This window comes from Oryctolagus cuniculus, chromosome 1, assembly GCF_964237555.1.
Source record: "Oryctolagus cuniculus chromosome 1, mOryCun1.1, whole genome shotgun sequence".
Taxonomy (NCBI): domain Eukaryota; kingdom Metazoa; phylum Chordata; class Mammalia; order Lagomorpha; family Leporidae; genus Oryctolagus; species Oryctolagus cuniculus.
The window spans coordinates 229,113,217-229,138,894 of NC_091432.1; the positions used below are offsets into that span (position 1 = coordinate 229,113,217).

Here is a 25,678-nt window from a genome sequence, read left to right on the forward strand (position 1 = left end):
TTTAACAATTGACACTCTAATTTATGACGTCAGTAATCACCCGAGGCTCTTGTCATGAGCTGCCAAGGCTATGGAAGCCTCTTGAGTTCACAAACTCCGATCTTATTTAGGCAAGGCCAGAATCAAAGTGAAAGTTCTCTCCTTCCTTCAGAGAAAGGTACCTCCTTCTTTGATGGCCCGTTCTCTCTGCTAGGATCTCACTCACAGAGATCTTTCATTTAGGTAATTTTTTTGCCACAGTGTCTTGGCTTTCCATGCCTGAGAAACTCTCATGGGCTTTTTAGCCAGGTCGAATGCCTTAAGGGCTGACTGAGGCCAGAGTGCTGTTTAGGACATCTGCCCTTCTATGAGTCTGCTGTATATCCCGCTTCCCATGTTGGATTGTTCTCTCCTTTTTAATTCTATCAGTTATTATTAGCAGACACTGGTCTTGTTTATGTGATCCCTTTGGCACTTAATCCTATCCAGAAGACTTCTTAATTGATTTTCATTCCGTGTGCCAAAGTGTATTGTTCCTGGCAGCAGGTTACATTTGCAGTTGAGTGAGTGCTGTGAAGATGCGTGCTTTCTGCTTATCTATTTTATTGCTCTGAATATGTTGATGATGTCCTGGAAGAAAACCATTTTTAACCCTTGTAACTTTCTATAGTTAAATCTCTTTAAAAGATTTTAATCTTTTAAAGTTAGTTAGTAAGAAGTTGAGGACACATGTAAAATTTGCTGAAAAACCAAGGGAAAAGCTAGTTGACATGACTTGACCTAATGATATGTGGTTTCTCTATGGAGAGTCAGTTTCTCTATGGAAAAGAGGATGTGCTATTGTGACTTAAGTGAGAATTGGTGTTTTTAACAGTTCGCTTGATTGAAGTGATTCTTACTTTGGCTTCTTTCTTATGAGCAGAGAGAAGATGTTAGCTTAGTGTTTGCTTTGACCTTTGTCTACTGCTGCTGCTTTTTACAGCCAATCTTTGTTAACCCTTTGCTCCCCACCGGTTATACAGGTGCAGCTGCAGAGAACATGTTGGGCAGTTTGCTCTGCCTCCCAGGCTCGGGGTCAGTGCTTCTGGACCCTTGCACTGGTTCTACAATTTCAGAGACAACCAGTGAGGCTTGGAGTGTAGAGGTATTGCCAAGTGATTCAGGTTAGTATGCTGACATTGTTTACATTTAAAATATCTGTGCAAATGAAAAAGCAAAGTATCCTAACATCTGAGTTACCTACATCTTGTTAAATATACATTTGATAAGTCTGAGACAATCACATTGCTAAGAATTTCAGAGGGAAAATTAGTTTAACACATTTTCTGTCCATTAAGAAAAAAAGGCAGTATTGGCAGGCATAGACTGAGGTGGCACGTGCCTTCTGACCCTCTGTTCAATTATTTTGGAAACAATTGTTTTGTAAATGTTTCCCACTAATTCTTCCTAGGGTAAGGTGGCAACATAACTCAAGCATGAGTCTTTGACTATCTTGTAATGTAACCGTGTTTAAATTTATTCCAGGGGAGAACTTGACTCTTTTTAAAAGATGTTTAATGTGTTTGAAATATGTTGAAATTGAGACTGTGGTCCTGAGGATTCTTTGGTGTGGGGATATTGTGAACATATATAAAGTGTTTTGTACTTTCTCTTATTTCATGTATTGCATTTTAGTTTTTTTTAATTTGATTGTGAAATCAAATCTTGCCTTCAACTAAGTGTCAGCTACAGAATGCAGATATTATGCAACTGTCTATCTGCATTATATTCTGATTTACTTAGGAAGAATTGAGTGATCCTGTTACATGTTTTATAATGTCAAAGCATTTAGACAGTCCATGGCCCTACCACCCTGAACACACCTGATCTCATCTGATCTCCAAAGCATTTAAACATGCTAATCTTGTCAGGATATACGGGGGTAGGGGCAGTAAGGATGAACTGACCACCTATTGAGTGACCATAGAAGTTATTATTTAGTTGATTTAATGCTAAGCTATTCTGTACTCTCTTGTCCAGTTTGCGTGTTAAACGATATCATATTCTGAGATTAATGATACAGAAACAGTTTTCATCTGTACACAATGAACTGGCCTGTATTGGGGTGAAATCTTTAAACACTTGATCTAACTAGCTTAGCCAGCTGACCAAGACTTAGAAATCTGTTTACAGTGATTTTATTCATGCCTTGGTGGCTTTGTTTATCTGGCATCACAAAAGCTGAAATCACTAATGTAAAACCTGTCTTCTGTTTAGAGGCTCCGGACCTAAAGCAAGAGGAGCGTCTGCAAGAACTGGAGAGCTGTTCTGGACTGGGCAGCACATCAGATGATACGGATGTCAGGGAGGTCAGTTCCCGCCCCAGCACACCAGGCCTCAGTGTTGTGTCGGGTATGTCTGTCTTGTTTTAAGGAATAGGGATTTGAAGGTGTCATCACTCCATCCCCTATTTGTAAGCATAAGAGACGTGTTTTATATAACAGCTGGTTGATTTCAAGGCGACAAAATTATTTCTGTGGCACTTTAAATCTTTGAGAACTTTAATGTAGCTTTGTAGAGCCTGTTGAAGTACTTGGCAAGTAGTTCCTCTGCAACTCTTTCTATTCTTCGTAGTCTCTACTACTGTATTTAACTATACATAATTCTGATTATGCTGTGTAAAGCAAGGTAAGCATGTTTTAGCAACATTGTGATAGATGTAATACTAAATAAGTCACATGTATAGAACTTAGACACGGAAAATTTGAGAATGTTTAAATTTCTTCAAACTTCATACACTTTTTATGTGGTTATTTTCTTCTTCTTGCTGTTTAGTTTTTTCCTGTTTGTTTTTTTTTGTTTGTTTGTTTTGTTTTTTAAGGCATAAGTGCAACCTCTGAAGATATTCCCAATAAGATTGAAGACCTGAGATCTGAATGCAGCTCTGATTTTGGGGGTAAAGATTCTGTCACTAGTCCAGACATGGATGAAATAACTCATGGTAAGAAGGGGAAATGAGAATGATTTTAAAATGATCGTATTTGGGGGCTGGCGCTGTGGTGTGATAGGCTAAGCCTCTGCCTGTGGCGCCGGTGCCAGTTTGTGCTCCTCTTCTGATCCAGCTCTCTGCTAATAGCCTGAGAAAGCAGTAAAAGATGACCCAAGAGTTTGGGCCCCTGCACCCAGATTTGCTCAGCTCCGGTCATTGCTCCATTTGGGGAGCAAACCAATGGATGGGAGACCTCTCTGTGTCTGTAACTCTGCCTCTCAAATAAATAAATAAAACCTTTAAAGAAAAAGATCATAATCATGATTAAAACTGGTACCGTTATACATTGCTGGTGATAATATCAATTGATATTTAGCATTTTGGGGCATAATTTGTCATGTATATTTAAGGCATTACATTTCATATTCTAAATTGGATTGAGTTCCACTCCTAACAATCAGTGATAAGGAAATAATTCCATGTATGGAGAAAGTCTTAAGCACTTAGGTAGGTGTTCTTCATAACATTTTATTTTATTTTATTTTATTTTATTTTATTTTTTATTTATTTGACAGGTAGAGTTATAGACAGTGAGAGAGACAGAGAGAAAGGTCTTCCTTCTGTTGGTTCACTCCCCAAATGGCTACCACGGCCAGCGCTGCACCGATCTGAAGCCAGGAGCCAGGTGCTTCTTCCTGGTCTCCAATGGGGGTGCAGGGGCCCAAGTACCTGGGCCATCCTATCCTGCCTTCCTGGGCCACAGCAGAGGAGGAGCAACCGGGACTAGAACCTGGCACCCATACGCGATGCCGGCACGGCAGGCGGAGGATTAACCAAGTGAGCCACGGCGCCAGCCCCAGGATTTATACTATAGATAGAAAATGGGAAACAACTTAAGAACTAAAAAATGGAATGACTAAGTGATTTTCCTGTAACTGATTATAATTTATGCAAGTATTTTTTAATGCTTTTAAAATATGAAATAACTTGGAGAAATACTTAGAACATAATATTACATGGAAGATTTATTTTCTAGAATTTTATATACAAGACAATAAAAGATTAAAAACCATAAGCATAGGGAGAGATCTGGAAAGAAGTACCAAAATGCTAGTAGTGATTTTATAAGGGGAGTGGGTTCTGAGGAACCTTTTCTTTTTTTACATTTTTTTTCTGAACCAAGCTTTTTTTTCTTTTTTAAGCTTTGACACTATTGATATTTTGGGCCAGATAATTTTTTGTTGTGGGTCCTCCTGTGCATCCATCCTGTGCATTTTAGAATGGTTAGTAGCACCTCTGGCCTTGACCAGTAGTGCATGCCCCCACCTCCCTGAAGCTGTTTCAATCAAAAATGTGTCCAGACATTGCCAAACAATTCCTTGTGAGGAAGGAGAGCTGCCAGTTGAGAACCACTGTTCTACACCTGCAGTCTTTTTTTTTTCTTTTTAAAGATTTTATTTATTTATTTTTTGAGAGGCAAAGTGACAGAGGGAGAGACAGAGAGAGAGGTCTTCCATCCACTGGTTTACTCCTCAAATGGCTACAACGGCTGGAGCTGGGCAGATTCGAAGCCAGGAGCTTCTTCTCAGTCTCCCAGATGGGTGCGGGGGCCCAAGCTCTTGGGCCATCTTCCATTGCTTTCCCAGGCTGTTAGCAGGGAGCTGAATCAGAAGTGGAGCAGTCAGGACTTGAGCTCACACCCATAAGGGATGCTGGTGCTACTACTACATCTTGAAGTGTGGTCTCCATGGACCTATGAGGATCCTTAAGACCCTTTTGGGGTGGGGGAATACAAGGTCAAAACTGCTTTCATTAGTAATATGGAGGGCATTGTCCTTTCTCACTGTGTTGACATTTGCACTTATGATGCATAAAGAAAGATAGGTAAAACTTGCTGGGGCCTTAGACTGAAGCAGGGGCACCGAACTGTACTATGAGTTGTTGCATTCTTTCACAACAGCACTGTGGCATAGTGAGGTAGAGTCACCACCTGCTCTGGCAGCATTCTATATGGGTGCCAGTTCGAGTCCTGGCTGCTCTACTTCTGATCCAGCTCTCTGCTGATGGCCTGGGAAAGCAGCAGAAGATGGCCCAAGTCCTTGGGCCCCTGCACCCACGTGGGAGACCTGAAAGAAGCTCCTGGCTCCTGACTTCAGATCGGTCCAGCTCCAGCCGTTACAGCCATGTAGGGAGTAAACCAGTGAATGGAAAACCTCTCTCTCTTTCTCTCTGCCTCTCTCTAACAATACCTTTTGAATAAGTAAATTTTTTTAAAAAAAGTTTTACTCGGGGCCGTTGCTGTGGCTCACTTGGTTAATCCTCCGCCTGCAGCACCGGCATCCCATATGGGCATCGGGTTCTAGTCCCGGTTGCTCCTCTTCCAGTCCAGCTCTCTGCTGTGGCCCAGGAAGGCAGTGAAGGATGGCCCAAGTACTTGGGCTCCTGCACCCGCATGGGAGACCAGGACGAAGCACCTGGCTCCTGGCTTCAGATCGGCACAGCATTGGCCATGGCGGCCATTTGGGGAGTGAACCAACGTAAGGAAGACCTTTCTCTCTGTCTCTCTTTCTCTCTCACTGTCTAACGCTATCTGTTTAAAAAAAAAAAAAAGTTTTACTTATGATTGTCTTTGATGAAACAATGAAAATTATTTTTTTATATCTCAACCCTTGAGTACACATAGTTTTAGTATTCTGTGTAAAGAGATAGGAAGTAGGGGCCAGTGCTGTGGTGCAGTAGGTTAATCTTCCACCTGCAGTGCCGGCATTCCATATGGGCGCAAACTCTAGTCCTGGCTGCTCCTCTTCCAATCCAGCTCTCTGCTATGGCCTGGGAAAGCAGTAGAGGATGGCCCAAGTGCTTGGACCCCTGCACCCACATGGGAGACCCAGAAGAAAACTCCTGGCTTTAGATCGGCACAGCTCTGTCTGTTGTGACCATTTGAGGAGTGAAGCAGTGGATGGAAGACGTTTCTCTGTTTTTCCCTCTCACTGTAACTCTACCTCTCAAATGAAGAAAACATTAAAAAAAAAAAAAAAAAGAAAGAAAGAAAAAGAAATAGGAATTATCCCTGATGGATTGTTGATACTCTGAGATAGGATGAGAGGTCTTGAGGAAAAACATGTGAGTGATTATGTTTTGTTTTTTTGTTTTTTTGTTTTGTTTTGTTTTTGTTTTTGTTTTTGTTTTTTTGACAGGCAGAGTGGATAGTGAGAGAGAGAGACAGAGAGAAAGGTCTTCCTTTGCCATTGGTTCACCCTCCAATGGCTGCCATGGCCGGCGCACTGCGGCCGGCGCACCCCACTGATCCGAAGGCAGGAGCCAGGTACTTATCCTGGTCTCCCATGGGGTGCAGGGCCCAAGCACTTGGACCATCCTCCACTGCACTCCCTGGCCACAGCAGAGAGCTGGACTGGAAGAGGGGCAACCGGGACAGAATCCGGCGCCCCGACCAGGACTAGAACCCCGTGTGCCGGCGTCTCTAGGTGGAGGATTAGCCTATTGAGCTGCGGCGCTGGCTAGTGATTATGTTTTTAGCCTAACTAGAGAGTTTTTTTTTTTTTTCATTTGTTTACTTTTTTTTTAATATAATTTTTACTTGAATGACTGACAAACTGTGGTTTGAATGAAAATATATTTGGGAATTTGACAGTTATTGAAAATCAGCTGAATGGGAGACCAGGAGAAGTACCTGGCTCCTGCCTTCGGATCAGCGCGGTGGGCCAGCCGAGGCGGCCATTGGAGGGGGAACCAACAGCAAAAGGAAGACCTTTCTCTCTGTCTCTCTCTCTCACTGTCCACTCTGCCTGTCAAAGATAAAATAAAAAAATAAAAATAAAAATAAATCAGCTGAGTCTGACACTTTTGATAATTTGTGCTTGTTGTTTCAGCTGAGTCTGATACAAATTGGTAATTTGTGCCAATGATAATCTTTCAGATAGAAATTAGAATTTGGGATGCTTTCACCCACCTCTGAGCTTGACAGCTTCCTGTTTGTTTTTTTAAAGATTTATTTATTTATTTATTTATTTTTTTTGAATCTTTTTTTTTTTTTTTTTTTGACAGGCAGAGTGGACAGTGAGAGAGAGAGACAGAGAGAAAGGTCTTCTTTTTGCCGCTGGTTCACCCTCCAATGGCCGCCGCTGCAGCCGGCGCACCGCGCTGATCCTGGCAGGAGCCAGGAGCCAGGTGCTTTTCCTGGTCTCCCATGGGGTGCAGGGCCCAAGCACCTGGGCCATCCTCCACTGCACTCCCTGGCCATAGCAGAGAGCTGGCCTGGAAGAGGGGCAACCGGGACAGAATCCGGCGCCCCAACCGGGACTAGAACCCGGTGTGCTGGCGCCGCAAGGTGGAGGATTAGCCTATTGAGCCACGGCGCCGGCTAGATTTATTTATTTATTTTTAAAGTTACAGAAAGAGAGGGAGGGACAGAGAGAGATTTTCCATTCACTGGTCTACTCCCCAAATGACCACTACAGCCAGGGCTGGGCCAGGCCAAAGCCAGAAGCCAAGAGCTTCTTCTAGGTCTCCCATGTGGGTGCAGGGGCCCAGGGACTTTATCCTCCATTGCTTTCCCAGGCATATTAGCAGAGAGTTAGCTCTGAAGTGGAATTAGCTGGGACTTATACCAGAACACATGGAATGCTGGTGTTTCAGGTGGGGGCTTAACCCACTGTGCCTCAGTGCCAGGCCCCCAAGCAGCATCTTAACTGCTGTGTCAAATGCCTGCTCCCTAAGCATTTCCTAGTGACATAACTATTAACTAGAGTGGAAAAGGAAAAATCAAAAAGCATAATAATTGTTTAGTATAAAAATATAGCTTCAGGCTAAGAAATTTTGTTACCAGTTTCTTTTTTATATTTGAAAGTTTTAGCCTCTGCAAAATCATCTATTTTAATATTTCTGTCTTTGATATTTTATCTTTTTTTCTTTTATTTTTTTTAAAGACTTATTTATTTATTTGAAAGTCAGAGTTACACACAAAGAGAAGGAGAGGCAGAGAGAGAGAGAGAGAGAGAGAGGTCTTCCATCCACTGGTTCATTCCTCAACTGGTCGCAATGGCCGGACCTGCATCAGTCCGAAGCCAGGAGCCAGCCAGGACTAGAACCGGCGTCCATATGGGATGCAGGCACTGCAGGCGGCGGCTTTACCTGCTATGCTACAGCGCCGGCCCCTGTCTTTGATATTTTAGACATAGGCTTAGAGGAATCATTTTGCTCTAACTTAAAATTGTACACTTTAAAAGTTTCATAATGTAATGTAATATTCATTTTTCTAACTTTTTTTTTAAATCTTCTGAGGGTACTATTAGAATTTAATTTTTTTCAGAGATTGTGTTTTTTAAAGGTTTATTTACTTATTTGAAAGAGTTACAGATAGGCAGAGGCAGAGAGAGAGGGGGAGAGAGATTTCTTTACCCACTGGTTTACTTTTTCTTTTCTTTTTTTTTTTTGTTGTTGTTGTTGTTGTTGTTGTTGTTGACAGGAAGAGTGGACAGTGAGAGAGAGAGACAGAGAGAAAGGTCTTCCTTTGCCGTTGGTTTACCCTCCAATGGCTGCCGCGGCTGGCGCGCTGCGGCCGGCGCACCACGCTGATCCGATGGCAGGAGCCAGGTGCTTCTCCTGGTCTCCCATGGGGTGCAAGACCCAAGCTCTTAGGCCATCCTCCACTGCACTCCCTGGCCACAGCAGAGAGCTGGCCTGGAAGAGGGGCAACCGGGACAGAATCCGGCGCCCTGACCGGGACTAGAACCCAGTGTGCCGGTGCCCCTAGGTGGAGGATTAGCCTAGTGAGCCACGGCGCTGGCCATACCCACTGGTTTACTACCCAGATGGCCTCAACAGCTAAGGCTGGGCCAGGCCGTACCCAGGAGCGAGGCATTCCATCTAGGTCTCCACATGGGCAGCAGGGTCCCAGGCAAATCTGGCCATCTTCTGCTGCTTTCCCAGACACATCAGAGAGCTGGATTGGAAAAGCACCTAGGAAAAGCAGCGAGGCACTCATATGGGATGCCAGATGCCAGCCCCGTAGGTGGTGGCTTACACTGTGTTACAGCACCAGCCCCCAAATTTAAAACTTTATAACCGTTTTATTTACACCCCTTCTATAGATAATATTGCCCTTATTTTTGTATGTGGTAGGAAGGTAATGCCCAGGGAAGCCCTGACATTCTCAAAAATTTGATGGTTTAGATCTTCTGGTCCTGTGCCTCTGCAGTAACCGTTATGTTTGCCCGTTAATAGTAATTGATGTGTGTGTGCTGGACCCTTTAGTGTAATGAAAATCCATGCATGAAGACAAAACTGTAAAATGAATTTCAAATGATCAGAATATAACATTTATTAGTTGTATTTTTTTCTGTATGCCCTGAAGTTCTAACTGATCAAAAAAGGAAAATAAAGAACCCTGGAACCCCTTTCACTGTGTTAACCCTCTGACTGACTGAATTCTGCTTGGTCTCACAGTCTGCCCTCCTGTTGCAGGCGCCCACCAGCTGACCTCCCCTCCTTCTCAGTCAGAGTCTCTGCTTGCCATGTTTGATCCACTGTCTTCACATGAAGGTAAACTAGTGAAATGAACTTTGTGATTCTTGTTACAGACAGAAGAAAGAAATTAAAACCCTTTATCCTTTATGCATTCGTCAGATTTGTTTTCTCAGTTGCAAATTTATTTCTAAGAATTTTTTTGCTGTGTTGCAGGAGCTTCTGCTGTGGTAAGGCCAAAGGTTCACTATGCCAGGCCATCACATCCACCACCAGATCCCCCAATCCTGGAAGGAGCTGTGGGAGGAAATGAGGCCAGACTGCCCAACTTTGGTTCCCATGTTTTAACTCCTGCTGAAATGGAAGCATTCAAGCAGAGGCATTCTTACCCTGAGAGATTAGTCCGCAGTAGGAGCTCAGATATAGTGTCTTCCGTCCGGCGACCCATGAGTGACCCCAGCTGGAACCGCCGTCCGGGGACTGAGGAGCGAGAACTCCCTCCAGCTGCAGCCGTTGGTGCTACTTCTTTGGTGGCTGCACCTCACTCATCATCTTCATCTCCGAGTAAAGACTCCTCAAGAGGAGAGGTATGAGACGCAGGCCATGTGGCGTTCGCTTGTTGTGGTCACCTTCAGTGTTGTATCTGCCTGGGTCTCTTGATACCTTAAGTGAATATGAACTAGGTAGATTAAGAGTGAGGATGGAGTACAGTCCTTCTTTGAGATGATTTGTCAGTCTGCTGTTCCCAGGACCATAGCCCATTGGAAACCTAGGCCACTTTGATTGTGTGGTAATACTGTCTTATATTTTTTGGACATTTTTCTCCAAACAGTTTTAAATATAATTTCATTAAAACCTTACAGTACCCCTCTGAGATGATGCTAGATGTGTTTTTATGTTTTATTTTGAATCAAGCATAGAGTTAGAAAAAAGTTGAAAATACTCCTATGATAAAAGAGCGTTTTCCCACAGTTTCAGAGTAAGCTGCCAGCTTGAGGCTGCACCCTCTCTGAATACTGAGTTTCCTACAAACAGGCACCTTTCCTGCATGTCCTGTATGGCCTTCAGTGTTAGGCAGTAAGCACTGAGTTACTGCTGATTCTCACATCACATGTCAGAGTCCCCACTTGTCCCTCTGACATTCTCTGTAGTAAAAGAATTTCGTTCATAATTGCATGTTGTTTTTAGTTGTCATGTTTTCTCTTCTAGTCTTGAACAGTTTATCTTTCCTTAACTTTCATGATCTTGTAAAACTGTAGGCCAGTTCTTTCCGAGACTCCTTTATTTGGGGTTTGTTTGCTCTTTCTCACGATGAGATTCAGGTTATTCACCTTTGGCAGGAACATGACTGACATGACACTGTAACCTTTTCATTGTATCCTCTCACATAGCTTACAGTATTTTTAAAAAAGATTTATTTTTTGTATTTGAGAGAGTTATAGAGAGAGGCAGTGACAGAGAGAGTGGTCTTCCATCTGCTGGTTCACTCTCCAAATGGCCACAATGGCTGGAGCTGAGCCGATTTGAAGTTAGGAGCCAGGAGCTGCTTCTGGGTCTCCCACATGAGTGCAGGGGCCCAACCAGTTGGGCCATCTTCTACTGCTCTCCCAGGCCATAGCAGAGAGCTGGATTGGAAGAGGAGCAGCCAGGACTAGAACCGGCACCCAAATGGGATGCTGGCGCTTCAGACCATGGCTTTAACCCACTGTGCCATAACACCAGCCCCATAGCATACAGTATTAATTTCTTGCATTACTATGGTGTTGCATTCAGATCCTTTGATGAAGGATCCTTTGTCTGCGAGACATCCCCACTGTAAAGTACTCCTTTTCCCTGTGTAACTAGTAAGTATTTTGTGCAAAAGTACTCTGAGAATATGTAACTATCCCGTGCATCAATTTTTTAAATGTATTTTTAATTACATTTGGTTTTCTTTTTTAGTCCCTGGCTTGTTACTATCAAATATTTTGATGTTCGATGGTCCCTGATGTGGCCAGTGGGAGCCCCTTCGCGTTCACTGCTTGGTTCTTGTGACATGCCTCTATCATTCTTTGAATATTGCTTTCCAACACAAAATGTTACAAGCTTACGTTGTACTTCATCTGCCCTACTCCTGGAATCAGCCATTTATCCAAGTAACCCTGGTTTCTTTCAGTGAAAAAAATGGGTTTTAAATATTGAGATCTCAATACAGTACTCATTGCTGTCAGTGTGTGGCTGCTCTCAGAACTTCTTTGTGGACAGAGCTAGGGAGTGTTTGTGTGTGTACACATTTATCTGTGTATTTCTGTATCCTTCTCTGTGTGGAGAGAACTGTGAGCTCACACAGACACATTCGGTTTTAATCTGGAAACAGCAGGCTTTGTTTCATCTTTTCCCTTTCCATATTTGTTAACTCCTTTCCCCAACGGTGAGAAACCTGCTTTCATTATTGTTCACATCATCATGTGATCAGTGCCCCTTACGTAATCAATTTCACATCCCCATTACTAACTTTTCCTTAGCACAGATGCCTTCATCTCCCCACTTGGGTTCTGATCCCCTATTCACAGGGATCCCCCGAGAGAAGGTATTTTTAGTCCCAATTTTGTAGATTTAAAAATAGAAATTAGGTGATTTGTACACAGTCACATGATCGGCTAGTAAAGGAGTCATGGCTCCTGCTCTTTACCCTGTGGTCTCGATGACAATTTGGCTATATTGGTACTCAAAACATGAGCTTTGTAGTTTGTCAAATCTCGGTCTCAGCTATGCCACAAACAGGTTGTGTAACTTTGGGGAAGGTAGGAGGATAACCTTTTTTGGTCTCATATTTTGCATCTATAAAAAGAGCTTGGGGCCAGTGCTGTGGTGCAGTGGGTTAATCCTCCGCCTGCGGCGCTTGGCATCTCACATGGGCACCGGTTCTAGTCCTGGCTGCTCCTCTTCCAATCCAGCTCTCTGCTATGGCATGGGAAAGCAGTAGAGGATGGCCCAAATCCTTGGGCCCCTGCACCCACGTGGGAGACCTGGAAGAAGCTCCTGGCTCTTGGCTTCAGATTGGTGCAGCTCCAGCCATTGTGGCCATTTGGGGAGTGAACCAATGGAAAGGGCTTTCTTTCTGTTTCTCCCTCTCACTGACTATAACCCTACCTCTCATAGTACATCTTTTTTTTTTTTTTTTTTTCAAAAAAAGGACAGTTTTTTTAACAGACATTTAAATGATAGCTTTTTTTTTTAACGGCACATAGTACATCTTTTATTATTTTATTATTATGCATACTACTGCTACTTCATTGCTACTTCTCTAGAGTTTGTTTGCACTGCGTTTACTTACTCCATATGTATTTTCTGAGTGCTTATCTATGCTGGGCTCTCTACAGTTCATTAATAGTAATAAGACAGTACCTGCTGTCAAACCCTCAAGCAGATCAAGTCTGGTTCTTGAAAGGTGTATTTCCATGTTCTAGAATTGCTTCCATGGTAGTAAGAACAGTTTTGCTTCTAGGCAAATAAGACTGTTTTTTGTATTTCACAGATGTACCAAAATCTTTTTCATAGTAATTTATTCTGCTGCCCAACACCAAATAAAGCTTCTAACTTTTTCCACAGACTGAAGAACGCAAAGATAGTGATGATGAGAAATCAGACAGGAACAGACCTTGGTGGAGAAAACGTTTTGTTTCAGCTATGCCTAAAGGTAATTTTACAAAATATTAAAGTGCTGTGTTAACTACAGGAAGCAAAGTTCCCAAAATCTCTTTGAGAGAGAGCCCATGTCTCAACACTCTGTAAGGCTTGCTGGGCGTAAGCTTCTAGTTGTTTTGAGGGTATAGAAAATGGTTTCACTGTGATGAATGCTAGGGCAGAGCTTTAGAAATGTTCTTGAGAGGGGGCACAGTTTTATAAATGGAAGTGGCTGCTAGGTGGTGGTAACTTCATATGCTATTGAAGCTAAACAGAGGACTTTGACATAGGAATTGCTATTATTTTTGTGGAAGATGGGATGTAATTTGTAATTATAACATTGAAAATTCATCCTTTACATTCTTATTGTAAATTTAAGCTCTTTATGTGTGTTCATTGAGAATGCTTATACCCTGAATATTAGTGAACGTTTACTTTGGAAGGTGGTGTATAAAATTATTTGCTTTTTTGGTAAGTAGCCTGGCGTCATTTGATTGACAGAAGCCTCTCTTCCTGAAGGAGAGCTCATCCAGGAGTGAAGCTGGGCTGCTTCCGCTGGCCTCTCCCAGGAGCTCCCGAGAGCTGCTCCAGGAAACGAGCCTAGGAGTCTTGAACGTGCTGTTCATGAGCATAGATCGAACCATTCGATTTAGTCCCATTGGATTCCTATTAAATCATTCTTGCTATGGCCACTGACTCCAAAGCAGATTCTGAAAGTTTCTTTAAGAACCTTCAATGCTATTTTGAGAACAATTATTGGTCAGCACTTAGAATTTCTTAGCTTTTAAACTTTTCATCCTCCTTTCACTTAGAAATGTTGGCACACCCAGTAACTTCCAAGTAGTGCAGTATGTTATATGTCACACTACTGACTTTATTTAATTTCCAGCTCCTATACCATTTAGAAAGAAAGAAAAACAAGAAAAAGACAAAGATGATCTGGGGCCTGACAGATTCTCAACACTCACAGGTTTGTAGACCCATGGACTTCCTGGCTCCTTCATTCCCAGAGCACATATTTCATAACACTTTTTATTGGGTGCCATAAGCGTTGCCATTTTAGAAGGGTGTGTCTGTGTGTGTACAGTGGGGAGTGTATTCTTCGTAGCTCTGTGGTTTCCAGTGGGTGGCCACAGTGAATCCCAGTGTGCCCTTCCCGCAGACTGCCACCACCATCATCATCCTCATTGTCATAACTTTGTTTACCATGAGGCCCCGATCCTGAGCCTCTCTCTAGGCCCACACTACAGCTCGCCATCTAGTGGGATGATGGCAGAGTGCCTTCTAGGAAAGTGTGGTGATGGTTTTAGTGATACGCATGCTGCATCTTTGGATCATTGATTGAGTCGTTTTCCCTAACATTGATCATTGAATTCGAAATTTATTTCTATCTGTAGTTTGATCTGGTTTATTCAGGATCACAGTGGAATTCTATTTTATCTAATCATTTTTTGTGTGTGATAAATTACTTATTTAAATAGTATCATAAATGCCAGGACAAGTGTTTTGGCACAGCAGTTCGAATGCCATGTGGGGTTCCTGTATCCCATTTCGGAGTGCCTGGGTTCCAGTCCCAGCTCCACTTCTGTTCCAGCTTCTTGCCAGTACACACTCTGGGAGGCATCTCAAGTAGTTAGGTTCCTGCCACTCGTGTGGGAAACCCAGATTGAGTTCCAGGCTCCTGGTTCAGTCTGGGCTAGCCCCGGTCTATTTCAGGCATTTGGAGAGAGAACCAGCAGATGGAAGCTCTCCTCCCCCTACCCCATAAATACATGAATATTAAAAAAAAACCAGTCACTATAACAAAAGTATTTTAAAATTTTACTTTTTTTTTCTTTTATAGCTTCAACCACTTTAACATTTTATCTGAACCAAGGAAAACACAACTTGGGATTAGTCTCTAACCTTACTCAGCTTTTGTATTTCTGAGTTCTTTTTGGCACATCAGAAATGAGCTTCCCCAAAGGAAAGAGTTTGAGAAGTAGTGTTAATGACTCAACCTAGAGTTTGATAACCGTAGATTATTTCCGGTGGCTATAGAGCATCTAGAGGGAATTTCATTTCTCACCTCTTTTCTTCTCTTGATTTTAAATGATGTTATCCTACTAATTAAAATGAAGATTTTTGTTGTTATTTAAAAAAAAAAGCGGTATAGTGCCAGTAAAATCCCATTTAATGCATGTTGCCTAATACCTACTCTGTATATTTACGTATGTCTCTATGTCCTTGCATATACCTTCCTGCTCTGTCTGATAGTGTAACTTGCCTGGAATAGTGGTTCTGAACACCAGCAAGTGTGCCTACAAGCCAGGGTTCCCTGCTGAGGGCAGCCAAGCCTGTCTTAACCAATTAACAAATAGCTTGTTGGCCATCTGACTCATGCCAGTCACTGTGCTAAGTGTGGTGGATATTATGCTAAATCCCACATGACATCAGTTCATCAGGGCCTTCCAGTTTGATTGGAAAGATTTGGGAAGACATTGTCCTTTTGGAAAATAATTTATGTATCCTTACTATGTTCATGTGTTCAGAACACCAAGGTTTACAATGGATTACTCTTTTTTTTTTTTTTTTTAAGATTTATTTATTTGAAAGGCAAAATAACAGAGAGTGAGAGAGAAAGCAGTCTTGCATCCATCGGTTCATTCCCCAAATAACTGCAGTGGCTGGTGCTGGACCAGGCCCAAGCTAAGAGCCTAGAACTCCATCCAGGTCTCCTGTGTAGTGGCAGGGGTTCAGCTACCTGGGTCATCCTCCACTGCCTTTCCAGGCACATTAGCAGGAAGCTGGATTGGAGCTGAACAGCTCGGTCTTCAGCTGGCACTCTGCCTGGGATGCCAGTGTCTCAAGCAGCAGCTTAACCCCGTGCACCGCAACTCTGGCCCCTACACTGGATTACTCTTAATGCAACCTCATGTTTTAAAAATGTTGAATAGGAGCTGGCGCTGGGGCATAGCAGGTAAAGCTGCCGTCCGCAGTGCTGGTATTCCATATGTGTGCCGGTTCGAGTGCCGGCTGCTCCACTACTGATCCAGCTCTCTGCTGCGGCTTGGGAAAGCAGTAGAAGATGGCCCAAGTCTTTGGGCCCCTGCAACCGCATGGGGAAAACCCGGAAGAAGCTCCTGGCTCCTGACTTCAAATTGGCACAGCTCCAGCCGTTGTGGCCAATTGGGGAGTGAACCAGTGGATGGAAGATCCCTCTCTCTCTTTCTGCCTCTCCTTCTCTCTCTGTGTAACTCTTTCAAATAAAAAAAAATTTTTAAAAAATGTTGAATTAGGCCGGCGCCACGGCTCACTAGGCTAATCCTCCGCCTAGCGGCGCCGGCACACCGAGTTCTAGTCCCGGTTGGGGCGCCGGATTCTGTCCCGGTGGCCCCTCTTCCAGGCCAGCCCTCTGCTGTGGCCAGGGAGTGCAGTGGAGGATGGCCCAGGTGCTTGGGCCCTGCACCCCATGGGAGACCAGGAAAAGCACCTGGCTCCTGGCTCCTGCCATCGGATCAGCGCGGTGCGCCGGCCGCAGCGCGCCGGCCGCAGCGGCCATTGGAGGGTGAACCAACGGCAAAAGGAAGACCTTTCTCTCTGTTTCTCTCTCACTGTCCACTCTGCCTGTCAAAAAAAAAAATGTTAAATTAATAACTTCAGAGAAGTTGCAAATTATTTTTTTAAAGATTTATTTATTTGAAAGGTAGAGTTAGAGAGAAGAGACAGAGAGAGGTATCGTCCATCCTCTGGTTCATTCCTCTGATGACTACAATGGCTAGGGTTAGGCCAGGCCAAAGCCAGGAGCCAGGAGTTCCACCTGGGTTCCCAATGTGGGTGGCAGGGACCCAAACACCTGGGCCATCCTCCACTGCTTTTCCCAGGCCACCAGCAAGGAGCTGGATTGGAAGTGGAGCATCCATAAATTTAATTGGCACCCATATGGGATGCTGGCACTGCAAGCAGTGGCCTCAACCACTACACCACAGTGCCAGCCTCTAAATTTTTTTTTTTTTACACCATCTTTGGGCTACATATTTTTTTTTGTTCTTGTTGCTTGGAATAGAAGCTAAAGAGTAATTTTTTTCATAAAGAATACTGTTTTTGGGTGTGAGTTAAGCAATTTAGCTTCCCTATTAGTACAAATAATTTTCCTATCACTCATTGAAAAGTTATCATTAATTGCTTCTCAGACTTTTGGCTAAGATCAAGTGTGAAAAGTTGTCATTAAATCAGTTTTCAACTGTTTTGAAAGAAAATTTCTGGAGCCAGCATGTGGTATAACATTTTAAGCTGCCTCTTGCAATGCCAGTATCGATATGGGCTCTAGTTCAAGTCCCAGCTGCCCCAGAACCTGCTAATGCACCTGGGAATGCAGCAGAAGATGGCCCAAGTGTTCGAGTTCCTGACAACCAACTGGGAGACTGGAAGAAGCCCTGGCTCCTGGCTTCAATCTGGCCCAGCGCTGGCCCTTGCAGCCATTTGGGGAGGGAACCAGTGGATGGAAGATCTTTTTCTGTGTCTCTCTAACTCTGCCTTTTGAATAAATAAATCTTTTTTAAAAAAAGAAAAAGAAAAGAAACTACCCATATTCCTGCTCTTCTCACCGCTGTGATTTTCCTGTTCTCTCCTAGTCTTTCTCAATATTTGTACATGGCTCTTTGAGGATTGAATTAGATTGTATATGTAATAGTTTATATTCTTTTCTTACCACATGTTAATTTATAAACTGCTCTCTCAATTTATACTTGACATAGTTGTTTTTTAAATCATTTTTAGTGGCTATAAAATAGTCATATGTTTCTGCTACACTATAAGCATTCTCTTGTTCTGTATTTAATTGTCCCCCATTTTTTACTATGAAAATAGTGCTCACATCCTTATAAGTGAACATTTTTTTAAGTTATTTATGGTTAAGAATTTTGAGAATGGTGTTAATAGAAATAAAGGTTTATAAGGAACATTATGGCTGTCACTGTCGTTAGCTCAACTGTATAATCTTTTTCAGAACTTTCAACAGCATTCAAAAGTGGTTACTCAAAAATGTTCACCCTCCAAAACAGGATTCTATCATAATAAAGGTTTTTCTTTATTTATTTGAAGGTCAGAATTACAGAGGGGCAGAGGCAGAGAGAGAAAAAAGTCTTCCATCCACTGGCTCTCTCCTGAAATGGCCTTAATGGCTGGAGCTAAGCTGATACGAAGCCAAAAGCCAGGAGCTTCTTCCTGGTCTCCGGTCTTCCCTTGTGTGTCCAGAGGCCCAAGGATTTGGGCCATCTTCCACTGCTTTCCCAGGCCATAGCAGAGATCAGTAGTGGAGCAGCTGGGACTAGAACCGGTGCCCATGTGGGATGCCAGCACTGCAGGCGGCAGCTTAACCCACTATGCCACAGCACTAGCCCTTTGATAAAGGTTTTATCAGTTCACATTTTGAATTCAAATTGCATTATAGCAAAAATACTGATTTCTGTGGAAATCCTGTCTTCCTAATTACTACAGTTTTGTGGAGATATGAATGCCTGAGAGCATGCTACATGCATTCTCTAGGTCTTGATTTCCTCTTCTGGAAATTGATAAAAGGAGCCCCTTGTTAACATTGTTTAATGTTAAATAGAAATAGTCCATGAAAGGTGCTTAGCACAGTTCCTGGCATGAGGTAAGTGCTCAATAAATGTTAGCTGCTATTAACACATGTGCACATATTTAATCTAGTGATTTTTTAAAAATGAGATTCTACCAGAATGTGGACATTTATGATTGCCTGTTGGCCTGGATGTGTGTCACCGTGGAACTTCATTTTGTCAGCAGATCTAACAGGTGCTGTATTCCAGCAGTAGTACTGTGATGCTGAGGTTTAGTGAGACAGAACATGAGGATGCACAGTTTTCAGGTGTGCTGGAGAGATTTGTGAAAGAAGAATGCAGAAAGATATTTTTGTTATTATTAAAAAATATTTATGTTTGAATAGTTCTTTTTTTCCTCCTTGAGCATAGAGCTGTCAATAAATGAAATCTACCTATAAAAAGTATTGTTGGAAATTCTATTAGTGTGAATTGCTCATGACAGTGATTCGAATGTAAGCACTTAAAAACTCATCATCCATCAGTCTGCACTGAATTCTGGTGATGATGAGAAAGTGGAGCTAACTGGTCTCTGTTTCCTGCTTTGGCAAGGCTCTCAGACCTAGAAGTGGGATGAGTAGGCAGCTGCATGGTGCCTCTTAGCATTGAGATATGTGCTCTTTTTAAGTCTTACCTCCTAATCTGCCTTTGGGATTATGCTAATGGTGTCCTACTAATGTCAGACTTGAACAAACTAAAGAACTAATCTTCTCACTGTCCTCTCCCCACAGATGATTCCAGCCCTAGATTAAGTGCACAAGCTCAGGTCGCCGAGGACATTTTGGACAAATACAGGAATGCCATTAAACGGACCAGCCCCAGTGAAGGAGCAATAGCGAACTATGAAAGTACAGGTAAGAATCATGATAGAGATTTGAACAGTAACTTTTAAATCACAGTGATAAAAGTAGTTTGAACTTAAGTAGCCTTTAAAAGAAGAGCAAGTGAAATCAGTTTATTATCTCAAAATTGCAGACTTGGTAACCAAACCAGATTAAATTGATGTCCCTCTCCCAATAAGCCTGGGTATCCCCATATGCTTATATGTGTTAGACTTGTTACCCCATGAGGTTTTTTTTTTCTTTTCTTTTTTTTTTTTCTTTTTTTTTTTTCTTTTTTTGACAGGCAGAGTGGACAGTGAGAGAGAGAGACAGAGAGAAAGGTCTTCCTTTTGCCGTTGGTTCACTCTCCAATGGCCGCCACAGCTGGCACGCTGTGGCCGGTGCACCGCGCTGATCCGATGGCAGGAGCCAGGAGCCAGGTGCTTTTCCTGGTCTCCCATGGGGTGCAGGGCCCAAGCACCTGGGCCATCCTCCACTGCACTCCCGGGCCACAGCAGAGAGCTGGCCTGGAAGAGGAGCAACCGGGACAGAATCCAGCGCCCCGACCGGGACTAGAACCCAGGGTGCCGGCGCTGCTAGGTGGAGGATTAACCTATTGAGCCGCGGCGCCGGCCATCCCATGAGTTTTGGGTGAATGGTTCAGAGGGAATTAGGGCATGCTTTTTAAACTGTGTAGAACTGTACTTTTATCTAGTTGTACAGCTGAGTTTAGCCTGGGAGACTATTTTTTTAAAGATTTATTTATTTATTTTGAGAGGCAGAGTTACAGAGAGGCAGAGGCAGAGAGAGAAAGAGAAGTCTTCCATCTGCTGGTTTACTCCCCAGATGGCTGCAATAGCCAGAGCTGAGATGATCTGAAGCCAGGAGCCAGGAGCTTCTTCTGGGTCTTCCATGCAGGTGCAGGGGCCCAAGGACTTGGGCCATCTTTTACTGCTTTCCCAGGCCATAACAGAGAGCTGGATTGGAAGTGGAGCAGCTGGGACTCAAACCAGTGCCCATATGGGATGCTGGCACTGCAGGGGGCAGCTTTACCTGCTATGCCACAGTGTCAGCCCCACCTGGGAGACCTTCAGGATAGTTATCCATTGTTGCTTAGTACATATTTTTTAAACGATTCTCTTTTCCTCGTAGTGGAATTCTCAGTAGGTGTCAGAAAAATAATGATATAGCCCCTAAGATAAATTAAGCAGAAACCAAAGTAGATAAAAGCATACCTAGTATACTGTGTGTATTTATGCCTGTATGTGCATAGAGTATCTTCTGGGAGAATCTCCAGCAAACTGGTAACACAAGTTGGGTTTTTTTAGAGGTTCTGGGTGATGGTGAAAGTGCACATGATTCTCCTCGGGATGAAACGCTACAGAACATCTCTGCCGACGATCTCCCTGACTCCGCCAGCCAAGCAGCCCACCCTCAGGAGTCTGCTTTTTCTTATAGGTATTTCTTTCATGGGGTGTTCAAACTTTTGGGTTTAAACTTTGCCATCACCATCGCTATAGGGAAAAGAATACTCATTTCAGATGATTGTTTGAGTCACTTAATAAATGTCTAAAGTAGAGACATAAGAAAGAGATGCTATTAACTAGGAAGACTGTTTTAGTTGTGGATGCCATGTATAAAAATCTTTACTTCATGTATTTTTTTCTTAAAAGATTTACTTATTTATTTTAAAGGCAGAGTTAGAGGAGGAGGCAGAGAGAAAGGTCTTCCATCCACTGGTTTGCTTGCCACATGGCCACAACAGCTGGAGCTGGGCCAATCCAAAGCCAGGAGCCTGGAGCTTCTTCTGTCTCCCACGTGGGCGCGGGGCCCCAAGGACTTGGGCCATCTTCTACCGCTTTCACAGGCCATAGCAGAGAGCTGGATTGGAAGTGGAGCAGCTGGGACTCAACCCGGCACCCATTTGGGATGCCGGCACTGCAGGCGGCCACTTTACTTACTACGTCACTGCTCTGGCCCCTCTTCACATATTTTTAAAAAACTCATATGCTCAAAGGAGCCACAGAAGCAATTTAAATTAAATAGATTGCAGGGCCCCTGCCCAAGTAGTGCTGCCGGCCTGGGCGAGAAATACTGGGAGAGAACAGAGGCAGTTCAGAAGTGGGGTCAGCTGCAGGTTTGCAATAACCCACTGTCTCCTGCTGGGGCCCTTTCATTTGTCATCATGCTTGTTCCTGGGAAGATTTCTCTTTTTCTGTTTAAAACTTTATTTATTTGAAAAGCAGAATGACAGGAGAGAGGCAGAGACAGAGACAGGTCTTCCATTCTTCAGTTCATTCTCCCAGTGCCTGCAATAGCCAGACTAAAATCAGGACCTCAGAACTTGATCCAGATCTCCCACATTGGAGGCAGGACCCAGTTGCTTGAGTCATGACCTATAGCTCCTCAGGCACATAAGCAGGAAGCTGGAGTCAGGACCAGAGATGGGATGAGAACCCAGGTACTTCCGTATGGGTTGTAACATCCCAAGTAGCTTTTGACCAAATGCCCGCCCTGGGTCTAATGGGGCTTGAGAAGGTTAACGACTTCAGGATCCTAAAGATTTTGCCCTTGTTTGATAAACTCTGCTTGCTCAGACAAGGAGTAGCAATTTTAAAGCCCTGGTTATTTCTTGTGAACTTTGGAAATTCCCTCGCTTTTTCCCTTTAACTTTTTATTCTAGAAATTCTCAAACATGCGCAGGAGTGAAAGAATATAATGATACTCCTCTTACTTATATTACCTACTAATTTTATTACCTACTACTTATATTACCTGCTAATACATGGCCAATATTATTTCATATTTATACTCTCCTAATTATTTAAAATAAACTTTTTAAAAAATATATTTATTTGAAGGAGTCACAGAGAGAAGAGAAAGAGAGACAGAGAGATATGATCTTCTATCCTCTGATTCATTACCCAAATGGCCAAAACAGCCAGAGCTGCTGGGCTGGTCTGAAGCCAGTAGCCAGGAGCTTCTTCCAGGTCTGCCATATGGGTGCAGGGGCCCAAGCACTTGGAACATCCTCTGCTGCTTTCCCAGGCACATTAGCAGGGAGCTGGGTAGGAAGTGGAGCAGACAGGACTCAAATCGGTGCCCTCATGGGTCCCCTTATGGGATATGGCACTGTAGACAGCGCTTGATCTGCTGTGCCACAGTGCCACTCCTAAAATAGACTCAGTAGTGTATCATTTTGTTATAATTATTGTTTTTCCCTACAGTAAAATTGCACAGAGTTTTTTATTTTAAGCCTTTGCAAAGTGGGTGAAGGTTATAATTGATCAACTTGATTTCTACTCTGCTCATTTTACAGGAAGGGAACCAGTAGGGAACCATTAGGGAAAGAGAGTTTGTCAGAGGAAGTGGACTAGACACACTTGCAGAGAAGGAAGCCCTTGGCCTTCCTTTGGGGTATTTGGACTCCTCTCTTTGGAAGACAGTTTTGAACACTGAACCAGAGGAGAAGACACTAGCAAATAGAAGCAGCTTGGTGGTGTCTCCCAGTCTGAAGTGCTGCCTGGTCAGGGGTGGAGCGACACCGTCATGCTGGTAGTGGGTCAGGAATTGGAAGCAGATTTTGGCCTGACACTAAAGGCTCAAGCAGTTGAGCATTGGAAAGGGCTTCTTGCCAGGCACAGAGCTTGTCTTGGGCAGGAGCAGCGTCTCAGAGATGTAGAAGGAAGGCAGCCGTGATTTCAGTGTTAGGGTTTTCATAAGCTCTGTGGCCCTCCCCTTCCCAGGCATAATGGGCTTTTCTGGTCTTCTCACGGTGCCTGTTGTAGCCCTTAGCACATGATGAGAGGTCACAAAGGATTTGTTGTTTGATTCTGGTGACGGCAGAGGGGGCCCTGCCCAGGGCACTGTTACTGCTGTTCTCTGTGGGCAGGTGGAGGGCTTCCTCTTTGAAGTGAGGTGTCAATAAGTAAAAATTATCCTTTTCAAATAACTATTTGAAGATTTGAGTCCTGAGGTAGCAAATTAATTTATGTAGTAATATTCATAAATGTGACTATACCTGGATAAAGAAATAATTGTATTTTCTACTCATTTTTTTTCAGAGATGCAAAAAAGAAACTGAGGCTTGCCCTTTGCTCTGCGGATTCCGTAGCCTTCCCAGTGCTGACGCATTCAACAAGGAATGGGTTACCAGACCATGCAGACCCCGAAGGCAAGCTGCGAAATCGTTTTCTTTCCCCCTATATTTGCCTATTGAACCTGTGAAATTGCTTGTATGCCACTGTTTAAACCATACAGCAGTTCTAGGTAGTTTAACAGTATTAGTGTCACTTAAGGGCACTTTGGGTACTGATGGTTTATTGAAGTAGTTTCCTATTGGGAGTGGCAGTATAGCTTCATTCAGTTGATACAGAGTAAAGTAAAACTGGGCATCTCAAATGCTAGCCGGTTACTACAGCCTTTGGAAACTCTCAGTAACAAAATTCTCATATTTTTTCTTTAGATAATGAAATTGTATGCTTCTTGAAAGTTCAAATAGCTGAAGCAATTAATTTGCAAGATAAGAACTTAATGGCCCAACTGCAAGAAACAATGCGTTGTGTGTGCCGCTTTGACAATAGGACGTGTAGAAAACTGCTGGCATCTATTGCTGAGGACTACCGGTAAGAAACCCAACCTTCGCAGCCTGGAGCTTACAGCCTCATTTTTAGCTACAAGTTTCTTTTCAGCTTTATTTCAGGAATAACTCCAGGCCTACCACAAAGTACTGAGCTGTGTTTACCGAGGCGCAGATTTGCAAGCAGCGCGTTTGGGTGGTCTGGAAATGCGGCTCTGGATGAGCAGCTCGCACTAGCAGAGAAGTGCAGCTCACTTTAGCTTTCCACAGAAGCAGATAAAGGAATGTCGTAGATTTTGAGCCCAGCATAGAAGTAGCGTGTCCTCTTCCTTCTTTTAAAAGGGTGGTGGGAAAGACTGCTTTTCTGAGCAGAGAGGCAGGAGTTGTCTGGGAAACGCCACCCTTCTCTGCCGCAGGCCCTGCAGTGTTCCAGAGATGGATGCCACTGGTTGTTAGAGAGGCCTAGGGACCAAGTGCCCCAATGGTCGGTACATTTAGACTATAAGTAAACAAACAGTGGGGATGACCTTGGGGAATATAACCTTACATTTTTGTTTTTTTAGTCTCTGACAGTCAGTTTCCTTGTAGGTATGAGGTCCTACCAGCATGAGACAGTGATCCTATTTAAAATAAACCAGTGTAAAAGAAAAATAAATAAAATAAGCCAATGTGCCAAAGACTTATTAAGATGTAGTGAGTTCAGTAGCTGAGTGTTCAGCCCAATGGATGATATTCTTCACAAACATGCAAAAATGGTTCTGTTTCCGGGCCGGCGCCGCGGCTCACTAGGCTAATCCTCCGCCTAGCGGCGCCGGCACACCGGGTTCTAGTCCCGGTCGGGGCGCTGGATTCTGTCCCAGTTGCCCCTCTTCCAGGCCAGCCCTCTGCTGTGGCCAGGGAGTGCAGTGGAGGATGGCCCAGGTGCTTGGGCCCTGCACCCCATGGGAGACCAGGAAAAGCACCTGGCTCCTGGCTCCTGCCATCGGATCAGCGCGGTGCGCCGGCCGCAGCGCGCCGGCCGCGGCGGCCATTGGAGGGTGAACCAACGGCAAAGGAAGACCTTTCTCTCTGTCTCTCTCTCTCACTGTCCACTCTGCCTGTCAAAAAAAAAAAAAAAGGTTCTGTTTCCTTCTTTCTTCTGTTTCCTTGAAAGGCAGAAGAAGAGAGAGACAAGCTCTCGTCCACCGGTTCACTCCCTAGATGCTTACAATGGCCAGGGCTGCATCTGAGTGAAACTGGGAGACAGGAAGTCAATCCGGGTCTCCCATGCGGATGGCAGAGATCCACCCAACTACATGAACATCATCTGCTGCCTCTCAGAGTTACAGTGTGGGATGCAGGTGTCTGAACTACCTGCTTTAATGCCCAGTCCTGGTTCTGTTTCTTGAGCTAGCAGCATAATTAGTCCCCAAGACACTTGTCTGCAGACTGAGATGCCAATTTATAAACCCAAAAATTAGGAAGTACTTTTTTTTTTTGGACAGGCAGAGTGGACAGTGAGAGAGAGAGACAGAGAGAAAGGTCTTCCTTTGCCGTTGGTTCACCCTCCAGTGGCCGCTGCGGCTGGCATGCTGTGACCGGC

The 25,678-nt window shown here is 43.7% G+C and overlaps 1 protein-coding gene across 10 annotated transcripts in view; it reads left to right on the forward strand.

Moving 5' to 3' along the window:
• Window positions 1–25,678, forward strand: part of GAPVD1 (GTPase activating protein and VPS9 domains 1) — a 106,074-nt gene that overhangs the window by 68,489 nt on the left and 11,907 nt on the right. For 3 of the 10 annotated variants that reach the window (XM_051836384.2, XM_017350057.3, XM_017350059.3), the window contains exons 11-21: window positions 1,002–1,142; window positions 2,236–2,370; window positions 2,840–2,959; window positions 9,413–9,508; window positions 9,647–10,017; window positions 13,022–13,109; window positions 13,986–14,066; window positions 19,428–19,550; window positions 20,846–20,975; window positions 23,582–23,691; window positions 23,983–24,142. In XM_051836384.2, the coding sequence (XP_051692344.2) occupies window positions 1,002–1,142; window positions 2,236–2,370; window positions 2,840–2,959; window positions 9,413–9,508; window positions 9,647–10,017; window positions 13,022–13,109; window positions 13,986–14,066; window positions 19,428–19,550; window positions 20,846–20,975; window positions 23,582–23,691; window positions 23,983–24,142 (1,555 nt within the window). Of the gene's footprint in view, window positions 1–1,001; window positions 1,143–2,235; window positions 2,371–2,839; window positions 2,960–9,412; window positions 9,509–9,646; window positions 10,018–13,021; window positions 13,110–13,985; window positions 14,067–19,427; window positions 19,551–20,845; window positions 20,976–23,581; window positions 23,692–23,982; window positions 24,143–25,678 lie in introns of those variants that run through there. The other 7 variants (XM_017350058.3, XM_017350060.3, XM_051836626.2 and 4 more) reach the window with 4 other exon arrangements.